At 40.5% G+C, this 15,894-nt stretch overlaps 1 protein-coding gene across 1 annotated transcript in view; it reads right to left on the bottom strand.

The window, feature by feature from the left end:
* The window catches only part of SYN2 (synapsin II), a 386,089-nt gene that overhangs the window by 15,422 nt on the left and 354,773 nt on the right, over positions 1-15,894 (bottom strand). Inside the window, exon 11 of the mRNA XM_077276522.1 lies at positions 9,610-9,670. Coding sequence (XP_077132637.1) covers positions 9,610-9,670 — 61 coding nt within the window. The remainder of the gene's footprint in view (positions 1-9,609; positions 9,671-15,894) is intronic.

Genomic DNA, 15,894 nt, shown 5'->3' on the forward strand with positions numbered 1-15,894 from the left:
TCGCAGTATTGTGTAGATTGTAAGGTGACCCCATAAACCTGAATTACGCTTCATTGTGGCAGCAGCACAAAATGATCCTTGACCACGCGACCTGAGCTGCTGTCAAAGTCGCTATCCAGCCCAAGCCTAATCTTGAACCTGGTCTGTCTCTTTCACAAACACTTCAGATATGGTGCTAAATGTTTTTGTGTTGTCCAAATTAGATCAATTATTACATATTTTAACACTAAATTGTTTTTGATATGCCCTGGACACAGATTAACAGGGGAAAGAGAGGACTGACAGAAGAGGAACAAAAGAAGTTGTGATGTACAGGTGCACTGGGAAATCTACGAAAGGCTTGGTCTGACATAGAAATATATCTACAAAGGTTATACCAGAACTGGTAGAGAAGGAGGAATTGGAAAGGGTGGATTTGTATAGAGCATAGGATGGAAAAGATTGGTCTGGTACAAAGACGACATTAGGAAAAAGTCTTCTGGGTAAGTAAATGTTTGGAAGGCTAGGGTACCACCAATGTATAGTTTCTCATCCGAGACAATCGGGTCAATTATGCAAGTCATACTCTGATCAAACTCACCAGAGTTTGACCAGAGTTTGAGCATAGTGTGCTACAATTCGCTTGCATGAGGAGAAGATGGAAGAAAAAAGGTCTCCATCTTCTCCATTGTGTCATTCTATGGAAATAAGACTGCACTTACGTCATCCGAGTGCAGACCGATGTTTTCCACATACTCATTGTCTTGGGTGGCAAGGGCGATCCGAATATTGGATCAAACTCGGGCATGCTGTGCTTTTTTTCCATGGACATGTGCATGGCCCCATAACATAACATTGGTCTGAGTGCGATCCGATGTTTGATGGATCACACTCGGACCGATTTATAATATGGTCAAGTGCATGAGAGCGAAGAATGAGTGGTTTGGCACAAGTACAACTGTGGTGTGCCACAATGAAAAAAGCGTAAAGAAGTAGTGTGATTCCCCTGAGCAGCAAACTGAGTAGTATGACAGATACTTGTAAAAAGGAAGAAGACGCCAGACACGACCAGAGATCTTAGGATACCGACACACGTTGTGTTTTTGCCATGTTTTTTCCCTGTGTTTTTCTGTCCCAGCATAGTGAACACAATTTCTAAAATTTCAAGCACATACTGCTTATATTTTACTTGCAGATTTCAAGCCGTTTCGAATATGCAGCCCGTATAATTGCAGTGAATAGCTCCGTCTTGTATTAGGCATGGGCTACAGCAGCGGTTTTCTCTTGGAAATAAAATCTAGTAGTTATTCTATGTGAAATGCAGTTTCTGACATAATCTGGCCTGAGGCCAATGCCATAGTTTCACAAGCTGACAGTAGAAAATGTTCCTTTTAAACATAAAACCATTGCAAAACTCAACCAAAGAGAAACAATGGCTGCATTCCAGCTATTTAGCAAAACACTAAATCCTAGAAGATGAAAGCCGTTTTAGCAGTTTTTGAGAGCGCCCTGACAGATATCCATTATTGTAAGACCTTCGATAGGGTACGGCACACCTGAACTTTCTCAAAAGTTCATGCAAGTCGATACCGCTCCTCTATAATCATTAGGAGATGCAAGTACGTCAGAGTAAATCTTATTTAAGGGCTGATTTACATGTAAAATCACAATAGATACACAACTATCTCCTCAATAAAATCAATGGCTTATTGAAACCTATAAAGGCACATAAGGATGTTTAACCTTCCAAGAAAATCAGCTCTGGGTCCAGGTCATGATTAATATTGGTGAGTGTCCAACATCTCAGCCTTTGGGCTAAGATGAAGCGTAGTTCTTAATGTCCAACATCTCGGCCTTTGGGCTAAGATCAAGAGTAGTTTCTAACAGTTGTCAGGTGCCATCGGTAATGGATGGGTACATTTCACACAGGAAGTAGAAGCTTCTTCCTTTACATAGGTTGGTACAATGGATACCTATAGGTCTTAATCAAAGTCATAGGTTGAAAGCCCGAGATGCTAAGTGCCCAAAAAGCATTGACCCTGTGGTTATATAAATTTCTGGGTGTGATAACCTTCTTGTGATACGGTACTCTTGCATCAACACTAGCTTCACTGATTTGAGTCTTGGTCTTCTGGCTTAGCCAATGTGTGGGGTTTTTTTTTGCAACGTTCCAGTTGGATGTCTGGGCCATATTCACAGCACAAATGTTTATTTTACTTATTTATTTTTTTGTTACTGTATATTCACTGTCCAAGTTTTGTTTGTCATACAGGTCTTTAAAGATAGACTGACCTGTTGAGATGTCTCTCCTGGTGGTGAAGGGTAAAATTAGCCACCAGGTTCCTCATCCCCTAGAAAACGCTGGTCCCCCATAAAGGGGACATAGACAGACAGTATGGTTCCTGGCAAACATTGAGATGGCAGCTCAAAAGTAAGCTAAAACTGTGTGTTAGATTGGTTCTCCCACGGCAAAGGAAGGCCACCAATCCAACTCCCTGATTTTGATGTGGCCTTCAGTTCCAGATTGTTGGGTAGAGTTGGTTGGGACCCTTTTCCTTTGACATTGAACTTGTGTTAGACCACATACTTGAGCACTTTTTTCACTTACATGAAAAAATAGTGGATTTCCAGCTACAAGACACTCACTGAAGTGACTCTTACGCGGGTAAACTGATATAAGCAATAATTTGATGTACCTTAACAAGTTGTTTGTCTAGGAGCTTCCATATCACTGCATATTCTTTCTCCATGAGACATTTCTCAGCACTGATCACACCGTACTCAACACCACTGCACGAGAGAACCCAACAGTGTTGGCAGCTTTCAAATACTGCCCTCTGGATAGTCTTGTTCCGATGACCATGCCTCGTTCAAAGTCATTGCAATCACTTGGTTTTCCCATTCTAATGTCTATTCACACTTAATTTGACCCAAGGAACACTTGCTCGCTTGACTTTATGCTGCAATCCTGAGTCAAGTGTCTAATCTCCATTCAGGGAAGCTCCGATCGTGTAAAGGTAAGTGTCGCCAATGACCGTACAGTGCATAGGTATACTCTACCTATCACTTGTAGTACAGCATATATACGTTTTTCCATTAAAGTCTGCCAATATGTTTCAATTATCAAGTGCCACATTCTATTTTTGTAATTTCCATTATCAGAGATGTCCTCTCAATTCCATAGCCAACACAATATTGTTGACTCGTCATCATGGCTCCACCATTTGACAGAACCTTTGTACAGTTTGCACTATTTGGGTATAACCTTGTCTTATTATAAAAAGATTCATGATTTACAATGACAGTCTATAAAATGAAGCATGCATGGAAGATGAGGAATACAATTGCCCGTGTTCACTGTACGTATCTAATGATCTATTTCTATACTGATTTGAATTTTGGATAATTTAAATGTAATGACTTATATAATGACATGAACATATATTTAGTTATTGGAAAAATTATTTAAACCAAAATATAATATCACATTAGGAGCGTTTTAATGTAAAATAAGCAATATTTTTGCTACTGAGGAAAGAAAGCATTGAGCTGACCATAGAGCCAATAGCATAAATGATTTATAGGCATTATAGGCAACAAAAAATGTCCCTAAAATTTTGGCTAACAGATGTAAATCATTCAGCTGCGGCAAGAAAAACTAAATCTCCGAGCACTAAAAAATTCTCGGAGGACCCCCGAGCATGCTCGAGAAATCTCGAGTAACGAGTGTATTCGCTCATCACTAGTAGAATCTGCTGACAATGTAATTTGTACTTGCCCAGTCTAACCCTTCCAATGTCTGTTCTTGGGGGTGAAGTACATTGGGTAAAATTGATTTTGTTTTCCAAATTTTTGTTTTACTCTCCACTACTCAACCATATCTGTGGGAATATTTCAGAGAAAACAAAAATCTACATTTTCGAATAAATAGTTAATTTTAGATATTGGCCCCCAAAAACTTTTGGAAATATTTCTTCTACCCTTAGTATATTAAATCAGCTACTTTATGCAAAAAAAGCAAATACAAAAGTTAGCTATGATAGCAGAGTTTTTAACTGGTGGGAGAGCGGAGACTGAGATTGTTAATCCAGAAGAGACTGGAGATGGACTCTCTAAAGTCTGTTCACGTGCTGAGTTTTACCCCCACGGAAAAAAAACCCGCACCGTTTGTAATACCAGTAAAATTAATGAGAATTCTGAATCTCATAGACACACTGCTTATTTTTCCCTTACAGATTTGAACCATCAAATAATTTTTTTCCAAATTTGCAGCAATTGTTTTTGCGGTTTTGCAGTATTTTTCACCCATTGAAATTAAATGGGCGAAAAAAAACATTAAGGGGTTGTCCGGAATTTAACACTTATGGCCTATCCGTAGGATAAGTCATCAATGTCTGATCGGTCGGGGTGCAAAACCCGGCTCTCCCGCAGATCAGCTGATCCCGGTGTTGGCGGCTGTCGGAAACACTCAGCTATAGAGCTTCACCGCTTCATTGCCTGTATATTGATCAAATCAATAGGGCGATGATATGCAGTACCTGGCCACGACCACTATTCCTTCGACCATTCCTGGTTTTGACCATATATTGACTTTTCTATTGTGCCGGCTTTCAATCTCGGAGAAGAACAGCACTGTGTTGTTGGGTTTCTTACCCTTCATTTTAGTGATCGGTTGGGTTCTCAGCACCCTGATTACCTACCTATCAACATTTTTTACTTTTTTTTTTTTTTAGAAAACTTTTAGTATATTTCAAACTGCACTTACTCTTTAAAAAACATTACCAGGGAGACTTTTTTTTTTTTTTTTTTTAAAGATGATATTCATATGTGGAAATTAATGGCTAATGGAAATGTGGCTTTAAATTCCTTCCGTCAACAAAATGTCCAGCCAGATTGAAAAACGGGCAATGATTTTTTTTCGTAAAGCCCGTCAACAAGATAAGTGGTCCAGCATGGAATACTACATAGAATCTGTCTCTTTCAGGCAAAAAAAATATTGTCCTTTGTAAAATCTGATTTTTTTTCCTACTGAAAACATTTCGAACCTTTATGAGGTCAATTTACCTTTCAATTTTTTACAGGTCAAGGCAATTGAGCCTTGACCATAGAAGCTAAATGGAAGCAGGCAGAGTCCCAGCGGCTCCGTACTATGTATTTACCCCTTTAGCAGACCATGTAGAAGTAATATTGTACCATAATTTCATGAAAGCAAACACTGGGAGCTGGTTGTCAATCTGTCGTGGAGTTAGATTTATTACAATAGATATTCCGTTTTGCTATAAATGATAATAATTAGAATGTTTGGACCCAAAAACCATACACTGAAGGCAGATGTTATTTCCTTTATTACACATTAAGCTGTACAAGATATTTCACATAAATCACTGCAGTCAAACATCCATCATGTACTCTGTGCCACATATCTGGCTTTGTACAAAAAAAAAAAAAGAAAAAAAAAAAGTCTAACAAACAAGAACAAGAAAGAAAAACAAGAAAAAAACTAAATACGGTACATGAAATCTACATTTTAAGACAACTGACCCGTTTCCCACAACACTGCACCGAAACATGCTTACATGCCAAAAATATATAGTAATCTCAAATGTTACTAGCGGCATTTAACATCTTTGTGTATCATAGAAACAGAATTAATCCCTTGGCTACCTGTGTTGGCTTAAAGGGAATCTAAGAGTAAGATCAAGTCTCCCAAACTGCTTATAGGTCTTGCAAATGTAAATCCACAAACACCTTTATATCTTCTATCTGCTGCTGCATTCCCATGTATTTAGCGTTTTCATTCATATGCTAATGAGGCATTAAGTGCTCTGGGCGTGACAGAGCACTTCCTAAGTCTATACCTCTCCAAATTGTTTGTCTACCCAGCACCAGCATTCTTTAGCTTGATTGATATCTCACTGTCTGATTTCCTCATGTGTCGGCAGCTAAAGAGGCTGGTTCTGGATGGCAAAACAACTTGGTGAGCCAAAGGTTCAAGAAGTGCTCTGACATGCCTAGCGCACTTAACGGCTCATTTGCTTATAAATTAAAATGAAAATTATTTGGAAATGCAGCAACAGATAGATGATATAAAAGGTGTTGATGGATTTATATTTCAAAGACCTGCAAGCCCATGTATATACATAATTTGGGGGGCTGGTCTTACAGGCAAAGTCTCTTAACACTTTCCTGCTGCCACACTGTGCACAGAGAATGGCAAGAGACTCAAGCTGTTGGACCCACACATAACTGCATGCACCAATTAGGACCAATGTTCGTATGATTCTACTTTAAGACAACCAATGTATGTGACAGGTTATAAACTAGAAGCCAGTAAGGCCGTTGTGAACCTACAATCACTATTTTAGCTGCACTTCAGAGTCAAAATGACAAAAACGTGATCATTGCTGTACAATTGTATTCCTCAAGCCCCCATTGCCATTTCTTCCTCGTACTCAGTAGTGAACGCTCCACAGTCGTTAAAGTGCAACGGACTTAATAGTCTGTCATGATAAATGATGTCCACTGTCGTTCAATGGTAGGAGCCCTTGGATAATGCTATTCTGGACACATGGGCATTTTGGGGGGCAGTAGAATACAAACACACATAAGAGAAAAGATACACGTTGGTATAGGGAAGACTGCATGGGAACGGGGAACATGATCAACACGACACTTGTGACACAGAGTTAGTGAAAGAAGTACGACAAGCACGTTATAGCTCGATAACAATTAACTTAAAAAATAAATTACTATTAAAACTCATGCTAAGAGTTAAAGGGAACCTATCACGTTGAACATGCAGTCCAATTTATGAGCCGCATGTTACAGGAGCAGATTGATATAGAGTTGTGGGAAAAGATATACTACAACCTACACTTTACTCAGTTCAATCTATGATCATTCTGGGCTTAGGCGTCTGATAAGTGTTTCTAGTAACTGATGGCCATCTCTGTATAAATACTTGTACAAGAAATAGTCAATCACTTATAAGACTCCGAAACCTAGAATGACAAAGAATTGAAATGAAAAATGGCCGATTCTATTCCAACAAAATTATAAACTAATCTTCTCTATTCCTCCTGTTTTACAACATGCGGCCTGCAGATGGAACTGTATGTTTAATGTGAAATATTTCATTATAAAGGACATGTCACAGGCCATAAATATGTAATTTTTTGACCCGCTGTAAAAGTCATTGTTCTCCTGAATCTGGAGTAGTTTTTCTTTAGCTCCTTCATCTCTCTGTTCCCAGGATATGGCCTTCTCTTTCCGGTATGTAAATCTAGTTTAAGTTCTAAGTGGGCGTGGTTCTTAGCTCTTTGTAGGCATGTTCTTGAGGACCACACCCAGTTGTCTAAGATGCTAGATTACACGCAGCAAAGAGAGGCCATATCTCACGAACGGAAAGGAACCAAAAATAAATAACCGCAAATTCAAGAGAACAGCAATATTTACATCGAGTCTAAAAATTATATTTTTGTTACAAGTAACAGGTCTTGGTTAAGAGAGTTGTAAAAAATTAACAAAAACATGGCTGAATTTTTCTTTTCCAGAAACAATGCTACTCTTGTATATGGTGTATCTTTGGAATTATAGGTTCAAGATCATTGTCTAAGCACACACTGGCTGTAAATCTGCCTTCAAAGAGTAATCACAATGTAAATTATTAGAATTTGCCCCAATGGTGCTGACTTAGTACTAAATACAGCCCATGGACAAGAGTGATGCAGTTTATGGACGAAATTATGTATGCTTTTACAACTAATTCAATAAGAGATGATCAAAACATTTGCAGGACCTTGGTGCAGCGTCCAAGTCAATAATCTGTGTAACGGTCGCCTACCTGCTGGTGCCTCTTCTGATTAGTAGGCCCGGCACAATGTCATGCGTTCATCACACCGCAATGCCAATGTCACGGCAGATCTATGAAATAGAAGTTGCTCTGGGTTTTCCGGCCAAGCAGGTGGCAATGGCAAAAGCTTTGGTTTGACAGCTGCTGGACCAGAGTCGTGCAAATATTTTTATCATATTTAAATACATCCCATCTAAAAAAAGAGCAGAATTTGAGGACTATAGAAAGCCAGAATGTCACACTGGTGACGGTCTACTCAAAACCAGCCGACCAGTTGAGGTTCGCCTTGGAGCCTATCCTCTAACCAACCATCCATGGTGTCATGAGCCTTATTAAAGCACCTCTGCCAGTAAGAACAAGTCCTTCAGTATCTGCAGATATTTTGCAATAATCAGTGGTGACTCTAACGGTCAAACGGAACATACGTCATAAATAATTCAACAAGTAAACCGATAACGCGCGTCGTGGAGACTATGCCGAACCAAACAACTAAGACAGATGAAGGACCATCCATACTAACAGCATAAAGTTCAGTATTACACCTTATATTTCTAACTGAGAAGACGGAGGGTTCACAAATATTAAGTATAAATATATCACCATCTTTTCTAATCTGTACACTTCCTCCCACATCTCACTACAGGGGAGTTCTATCCGTGCCCATAGTTAGCTGACCCGAACGGGATCTTTGGATCAACGTAAGAATGAAGGCATAACCCATAACCCTTTAAGCACAGCATAATTGCCTATTGCCTCTTTGGGTAGTGCTAAGCTATAAATCAATGTGAGAGTCACATCACACGATATGGCTATTGAGAGATACATGTAGAAGAAGAAGCCGAGAAACACTCTCCGAGCTTCTCCGGAATATTTACATCCCAGACTGACGACAAGAACACAGTATAAAGAATAAGCAAGTGGGTGGCGAAGGAAGGCGATCTTCAGAAGTCACAATTCCATAGATCTAATTTAAGATTTCTATAATCTCTAGCTCTGTGCTTTTAGGAAGCCACAAAAGCCAGGACAGAATAGGTGGACTACACATCACACTTTATCACAAATATTGCACTAGTGGCCTATCAATATGGCGTGCAAATCACACACTTACACGAGAATGCTAAAAAGTACCACCTGCACACCTCCGCATGAGTATGTCATTTTATGGAGTCACGGAACAGACAGTACTAAAGTCCATGTTTACTAAGTCTACTCATGCTAACAATGACGGCAAAAATCTATAAAATTACAAAAAAATAGAGTAGCCCCGAAATTCAACAGCTCAGATAAACCTGGATTTAAACTCATTGATCTCCGTAATCGTTTCATGCAAGTAACCGAGTAATCTCCAGGTCACGTGTTCACACGCCGGCACACACACATACACGCTTGATGGAAAGTCCGAGGATTGAAACTCGAGTTAGTCGGTATTATTCCCCACAATACGTAAAAAAAAAAGGTATAATAAACAGTCAGGTTAGACTCGAAAGAGGCACAATTCTGGGTATACTGGTAACATCAGCTCTGAATCACAAGATAAACAGAGAAAAGAGAAGATAGCGTCACAGGCGAAGACACAGAGAGGGAAGGACTAGACAGAAGGAGGTGACACTGCATAGAAAAACACAGTCCAGGTCAGCACTGAAACATGGCAAATACTGCACAACATTTGTTTTATGTTTTTTTTGGCTAGAACCCCTCTTCATCAACCCCTCACACAGCCTGGACTTGTTTTGGTCCTACTGAAACGCCATTACAGTCGAGAATGTACTGCAAACAACCTTGGGGTGGAGGTCGTTGTGCTGGAATCTTGCTCTGCTCGGATTCTTTCATCGTTCCGCTCTGAAAAACAGAAATGAGAAACAAGAATTAGATTTACCATTTCCAGATCTGGACTTTACCAAGAAAAAAAAAACACGAAAGGAACAGGAATAGATTTAGGACTTTGCTACTGGAATAGAGATTATGGTAACATGAATACATTTTCCTGTTCTCAAGCACAAATAAGGGACCATAGAGAAAGAAAGAGAATACAAGTGCTATGTGGGCAATCAAGACAGGGACTCGTAGGGAAGTCACCTAGCATGATCTGGGTCTCTGACAGCTGACATGGTGACATAAGTAAATGGGAACTAAACAGCTAGCTGCACAAAGTACCAAGCTCCAGTACGCCAGGGTAAACTCTACAGCAGGGCCTCCCACCTACCATGTGCCATTTATATCCTGGCGATTTTTTATGTGACGGAACGGTTTCTTCTTCTGCCTAAAGGCCCCCAAACACATTACATAGCTGTCAGTCGAATGATGATTTGGCCAACGGCTGTCTCTCCTGGCTCCGGTGCTTTCTAGGACAGGTCTTACTGTATGTCCAGAGAGAACAAAAGGATCAGCTGTTGAAATTCAGCAGTTCTACCTCTGCCGCCGCAGCATCATTTTGGCCATACTCAATAGACTGTTGGCCAGTCCCACCGATAATGCCTTAAAGGGAAACTGACAGGTGATACATGTTGCCCGATCCAGGGACGTGATATATCAGACACTGGCTACATGATTTCAGCCAAATATGTTTGACTTCAAAATGCTGCAGCATTTCAGGAAATAAATTCCGGGGACGGAGTAGCACAGGTGTCTAGTCGGACAGATGGGTCCCAGATGGCTGCTCCTAACTTGTTGCCCTGAAGTGACAGCTTTCTCCATGTATGCTTGTATAGGAGACCTGTCACTCTAGTGCAGCGAGTGTAGGAGAACGGAGTTTAGGAGGCAAAGTGGTTCAAAGCCACGCAGCCTCCAGACTTGAACAAAACCTTCAAGAACTCTTTTCAAGGAGAAGAGTTGCAAAGGGGACAGAATTTGGCAGTGCCCCGGATCAGGTGACAATGACAAAACCAGCCTACAAAATAAAAGATCAGCGCGCTAAAATGGGAAGTGACTTGGTGCCAAGAGAAGTGGCAGATCTATCTGCAGCTCCAGCAGCTGAGATAGTAGGCCGCAGCCACAGGTACGAGCCAGGCCTGGACCTAGACGATGATGGTCAAGCACCAAAGACTGGAGCCACGCTAGACAATGCCGGTCAACCGTAGAGTACCAGCCCCAACCGATCCGGATAGATGAGACGTTCATCGGTGGTCAAGTACCGAAGAGGTCCTGGGAATACCTGGCCCGAGGCTCCAGCCTGGGCTAGTAATCGAAAAAGACGTGTGAGATGGGCTGTCACGTCCTGCAAAGACTTACATTACCAGGCATGAGCAGGGGGATGGCTGCAGACCAGACAAAGTCCAGCTGACGCTACAGCGGCCCAGAGGGCGTTGATAGACTTTATAAGAAGAATGTGTGTTTAGTTTGATGGTGCAGCGGCCCTTGTCAAGTCCCAGAAAGCCACGGAAACTTCTATAGACCTTACCTGCCAAATACTGGGCATTGCATTTAGTCACCTGCTTACATGTGCGGGAAGAAGCCGCTGAGGACCAGCCTGTCCGACTAGTGAATTTTAAAAATTGGTCTCTGAAAAGCAGCAGCATTTCAGGTTTAAACATATATGGATAAAATCATGCATCCAGTCACTGATGCATGCTCCCTTTAAGGCCCAGCAATGCCTCCTTCAAGCACCCACCTGGCCACCTATCTTGGAAAATTTGTCAGCTTCTTACTAGTGGTTGACCGTAGCTATGAAAACACTCCACAACACTGGATTGCTGCTGGGCTTTTTGGGTTACGTTGTGTCCAAGACAGTCGTCTACCATCGTCTATCATTTATGGACAAACTAGTACAGAAGAAAACCTACAGCATTACCAACCTGGAGCATAATTAGTACTCTACTTGTGAAAGTATAGAATCACTCTTGTTTTAGCTTCAGAAACGAGTTTGACTATTGACTCTCGTTGCTTCATTTCATATAATGGCCGCCTGTTCTGTGTATACAGTAGGGAACAGGAAGACTTCAAAGTTCAGCCTGTAAATTAGCTTGGCTGGACTTTAGCTGGTGAGGCGATCTTACAGTCTGTTTGCACATGAAAAGTATCACCGCATATCATGAAAGTGTGATTACATTCCCAAGAATATAAATGCATGACAGAACAGTAGCGCCATATAACAGCAAACATTGCGCTAGTCATTAACTGCACTAAATATATTGTGTCACATCTAAATCCTTTTTACAACATCTAGTAATATGAAATTTCCCATTCCGTGCTGGATGTTTAAGCACAGTCATTACAGGAGCAAGTTACTCAGTAGCCAACATCTCGCCAGAGAAATGTCCACGGATGGGAATGAAGGGTTCGGTTTACAAGTTCTAATGACTCTTGCCGAGTTTTATTTACCTTCTCCATGATGTCTCAGGAGGATATAAAACCAGAGGCAACAAAGATTCATGAGCCATAAAAACATTTCACAAGTCCATGAAAATGATAAAAACTGCAGCCTGCAGATGTTTCAGAAATTTCATTTCAGTTTGTTTGAAAGTTGCACTTTTTTAATGATTTTTCTTTTTCTGTTTTTTTTTTTAAATACAATGTGAAAATGCAGGGTAAAAAAATGTATGTAAAATTACAGGATCCATAGAAACAGGATGAGCATTTTCTAGAACGGATTCTTTTGTGGGGTTACACCATGTATGTCAAAGCCTGGAAAATACCATAAAAAGTCATTAGAGAGAACCTCTCCGGTACCCTAGACCATGTATGTCAAAGACTGAAAAATCCCATAAAAGGTCATTAGAGAGAACCTCTCCGGTGCCATGACTGTCCCCGATATATCTGTATGCATGCCGATTCCTCTATTCTGAATAGGTATTTAATTTGCCACAATATTTTGTAGTTTTTTATTATAAATGCAACAATATTATGGCAAATATATTATTTTGGCTATGAACACGCTAAAGACTCAGGACTATTTCGGTGGACGTCTCTTTTCCTGACTAGTCCTGGCTCAGATCTTTTGTTCATACTTCTTTGCATGATTGACAGCCTCGATACACTCCTTGTCGTGGTAATTGGAAGTCTCGCACATGCAGGCGGTGTGTCTGCATCCCTACCATATGAGCGGAAGTGTATGGAAACGATCGCAGTATGGTTAGAGGATCTGAGGCAGAACTAGTCTGGGGGGAGAGACGAATTGCTGGACTAGTCCTGCCTCATCAGTATGTACAGAACTTCGAAACGAAAGTGCATTTCTAAAAAAAATAGGAACAATAGTATGGCACATGAAATACCTTTTCACAATAAAGTGCATACCACCATAGTAGCATGTTTCCATTTTCTTTCCTTTTTTTGGAGCTTGCTGGGATAGGTTTATGAGAGCAACCTAAAACTGGCCATCTCTCCCAACGCACTTACATACATGAATGCTTGGCATTGCCTGATGCTTATCTTCCCCGACATCAGATGGTAAACTGGTCCCATCAAAATCAGCAGCTTCGTCTGACTATTATTTATAGTGTACTGGAGCCTTAAGAGAGTAGATTATAACCATTCAATGCTATGAAGCTTCAGGAATATTTGGGCATGTAACTCACAAACACATTTACATCTAGCATCTATTGCTGAATTTTCGAGAAATCTGTCTTTTAATTTTTATGCAAATGAGGTGTTAAGAGCTCAGGGTGTAACAGAGCACTTCCCAAGCCACTGCCTCTCTAGGTTGTTACCCAGCCCAGCCTCTTTAACTTGTTGATAGCTCACTGTCTGTGTGATTTCGGGCGCCAGGTTGACCGAACTGCAGTTTTTCCATCATCTAATTTCTCTAAGAAAATATAATAAGATGCGATCAAAATATAATATCTACTCCAAAATCTTACCAATAACACCACCATCTAGTGACGCAAAAAATAAGCCTTCACACAACTCCAATGATGGAAAAATAAAAATGTTACAGGTCTTGGAAAATTAAAATTTTTTTATGTTATAATTTTTTTTTTTTACAACCTTTGGAATTTTTTTTCCATCACTTACCGTAAATAAAAAACAAACATTTATGAAATCATACTTAACTGGAGAATAGTGATGAGTGAGCGTGATTGGATAAGGTGTTATATGAGCATGCTCTCGTGCTATCTGAGTGCCTTCGGCGTGCTTGAATACTATGTTCGAGTCCCGGTGGCTGAATGTCTATTTGACAGCCGCAACACATGCAGGGATTCCCTGTTTGTTAGGCAGTCCCTGCATGTGTCGGGTTGTCGAACATCCGCGAGACATGCAGCCGGGGGACTTGAACATTGTATAAGAGCACACCGAAGACACTATTAGCACTCGAGCATGCTCATATAACACCTTATCTGAGCACGCTCGCTCATCACTACTGAAGAATCATACTGCCGGGTCATTTTTCCTGCAAATACATAGAAACAACCTACCCCCCCCCCCCCAAAAAAAAAAAAAAAAAAAAAAATTACATAATTGCATTTTCTTTACCATATCATCCCACTTGAAATTTTTTTCCCCCATTTTGCAGCAGATAATATGATAAAATGGATGGTGTCATTCAAAAGTGCAACTCTTCCCAGGCCAAAAAAAACCAGTGTGTCGACAGAAAAATGAAACAACTGTGGCTCTTGGAAGAAAACGAGTAAAAAATAAAAACGCAAAAATAAAAAATCACCTTGGCGTTAAGAGGTTAATTATAGATCACTAGGTGACTTTACCTGTTCATTAATTACAGCATCAAACAATACTTTACATACATACAACATTGTTGCGGCCTCATTTAGGTGTAACGCGTTGGCAACGAGTCCATTTCCTTCCATGTTTTACAGAAAGATGGCAAAAAGTGTGTGTGGGGGTAGACATTACTTTCTGCCCAGGCCAAGTAATAATTGTGATCACCCAGGTTTTCCTGATACAAACCAAAAAACTGAAAATAAGTTATAAAAAGACTAAACAAAAAACCCTGTAATGAAGTAGCCCAAGTAAAATGAATGGCAGGAAATCAATCCATGTAAGAAATGTTGGCTTGGAATGAACTCGTTGTCCAGGAAATAAGGGGTCAATATAAACTTTTCGTTTTGGGGCTATTCCTGGCTTTTACATTTTCACAGGTCACATGGTTGGGTGCATTAGGGCAATGATCCACAACGTACACATCCACAAGCTTTACCACTACAATAACAATCTACATCCTGACAAAAGGAGCCTTGTTATTAGCTAATAGCTGTGTAATGGAAAAGCCAAGTATCTCATGTGAGATTTGATGCAAGACAAGGCATCGCTCCATTAATATAAGGCTTTTTCTGTTAATTGTCTACAATTTTATGTAGCAATATTATCCAAGACTTTTTTAATAAAAATTTACAGGCACATAGTTGCTTCCATCCTGTCTGTTATGCCCGGCGTCGATCTCTTCCGGCACAGAGCAGTGGCTTCCCTTCCACTCTGTAGATGGAATGTGACAGCCGACGTCATGCTGATTGAAAGCCGGCTCCTCGCTGCCTACCTGCTGTGAGCTGGCCGTCAATCAGCATGACTTCAGCAGGCACGCCCTGTCGACAGAGCTGCTTGGAAGAGGAAGAGCTGCTCTGTTGACATGGAACAGCTGAATCTCCGGCAGGAGCGGTCAGTGACTGCTCTGATCTGAAACCGGGTAGAACAAGCAGGTAGATAGCAACTACTTGACTGTTAGTTTTTAGGCCCTTAGTAACAATAAAAACAGTCCTGGATAAGCCCTTTAAGTGAGACTAACATTTACTAATGTGTAGTAAAAGCAAAAAACATATGGACACAGTGCAAAACTGGGGACCCCCTTTACACACCTAGAGTTCCTAAAAATGTATCCTTTTTTCAAATGGGGATGTCTCATCAGTACAACCCCTTTCCATATAGCCTTGTAGGCCACAACCGGGGGCTGGACTATGATATTTTCTGCACTATATATACAGTATATATATATATATATATATATATATATATATATATATATATATATATATATACACTCACCGGCCACTTTATTAGGTACACCATGCTAGTAACGGGTTGGACCCCCTTTTGCCTTCAGAACTGCCTCAATTCTTCGTGGCATAGATTCAACAAGGTGCTGGAAGCATTCCTCAGAGATTTTGGTCCATATTGACATG

This window comes from Ranitomeya variabilis, chromosome 8 (assembly GCF_051348905.1).
Source record: "Ranitomeya variabilis isolate aRanVar5 chromosome 8, aRanVar5.hap1, whole genome shotgun sequence".
NCBI classification, from domain to species: Eukaryota; Metazoa; Chordata; class Amphibia; order Anura; family Dendrobatidae; genus Ranitomeya; species Ranitomeya variabilis.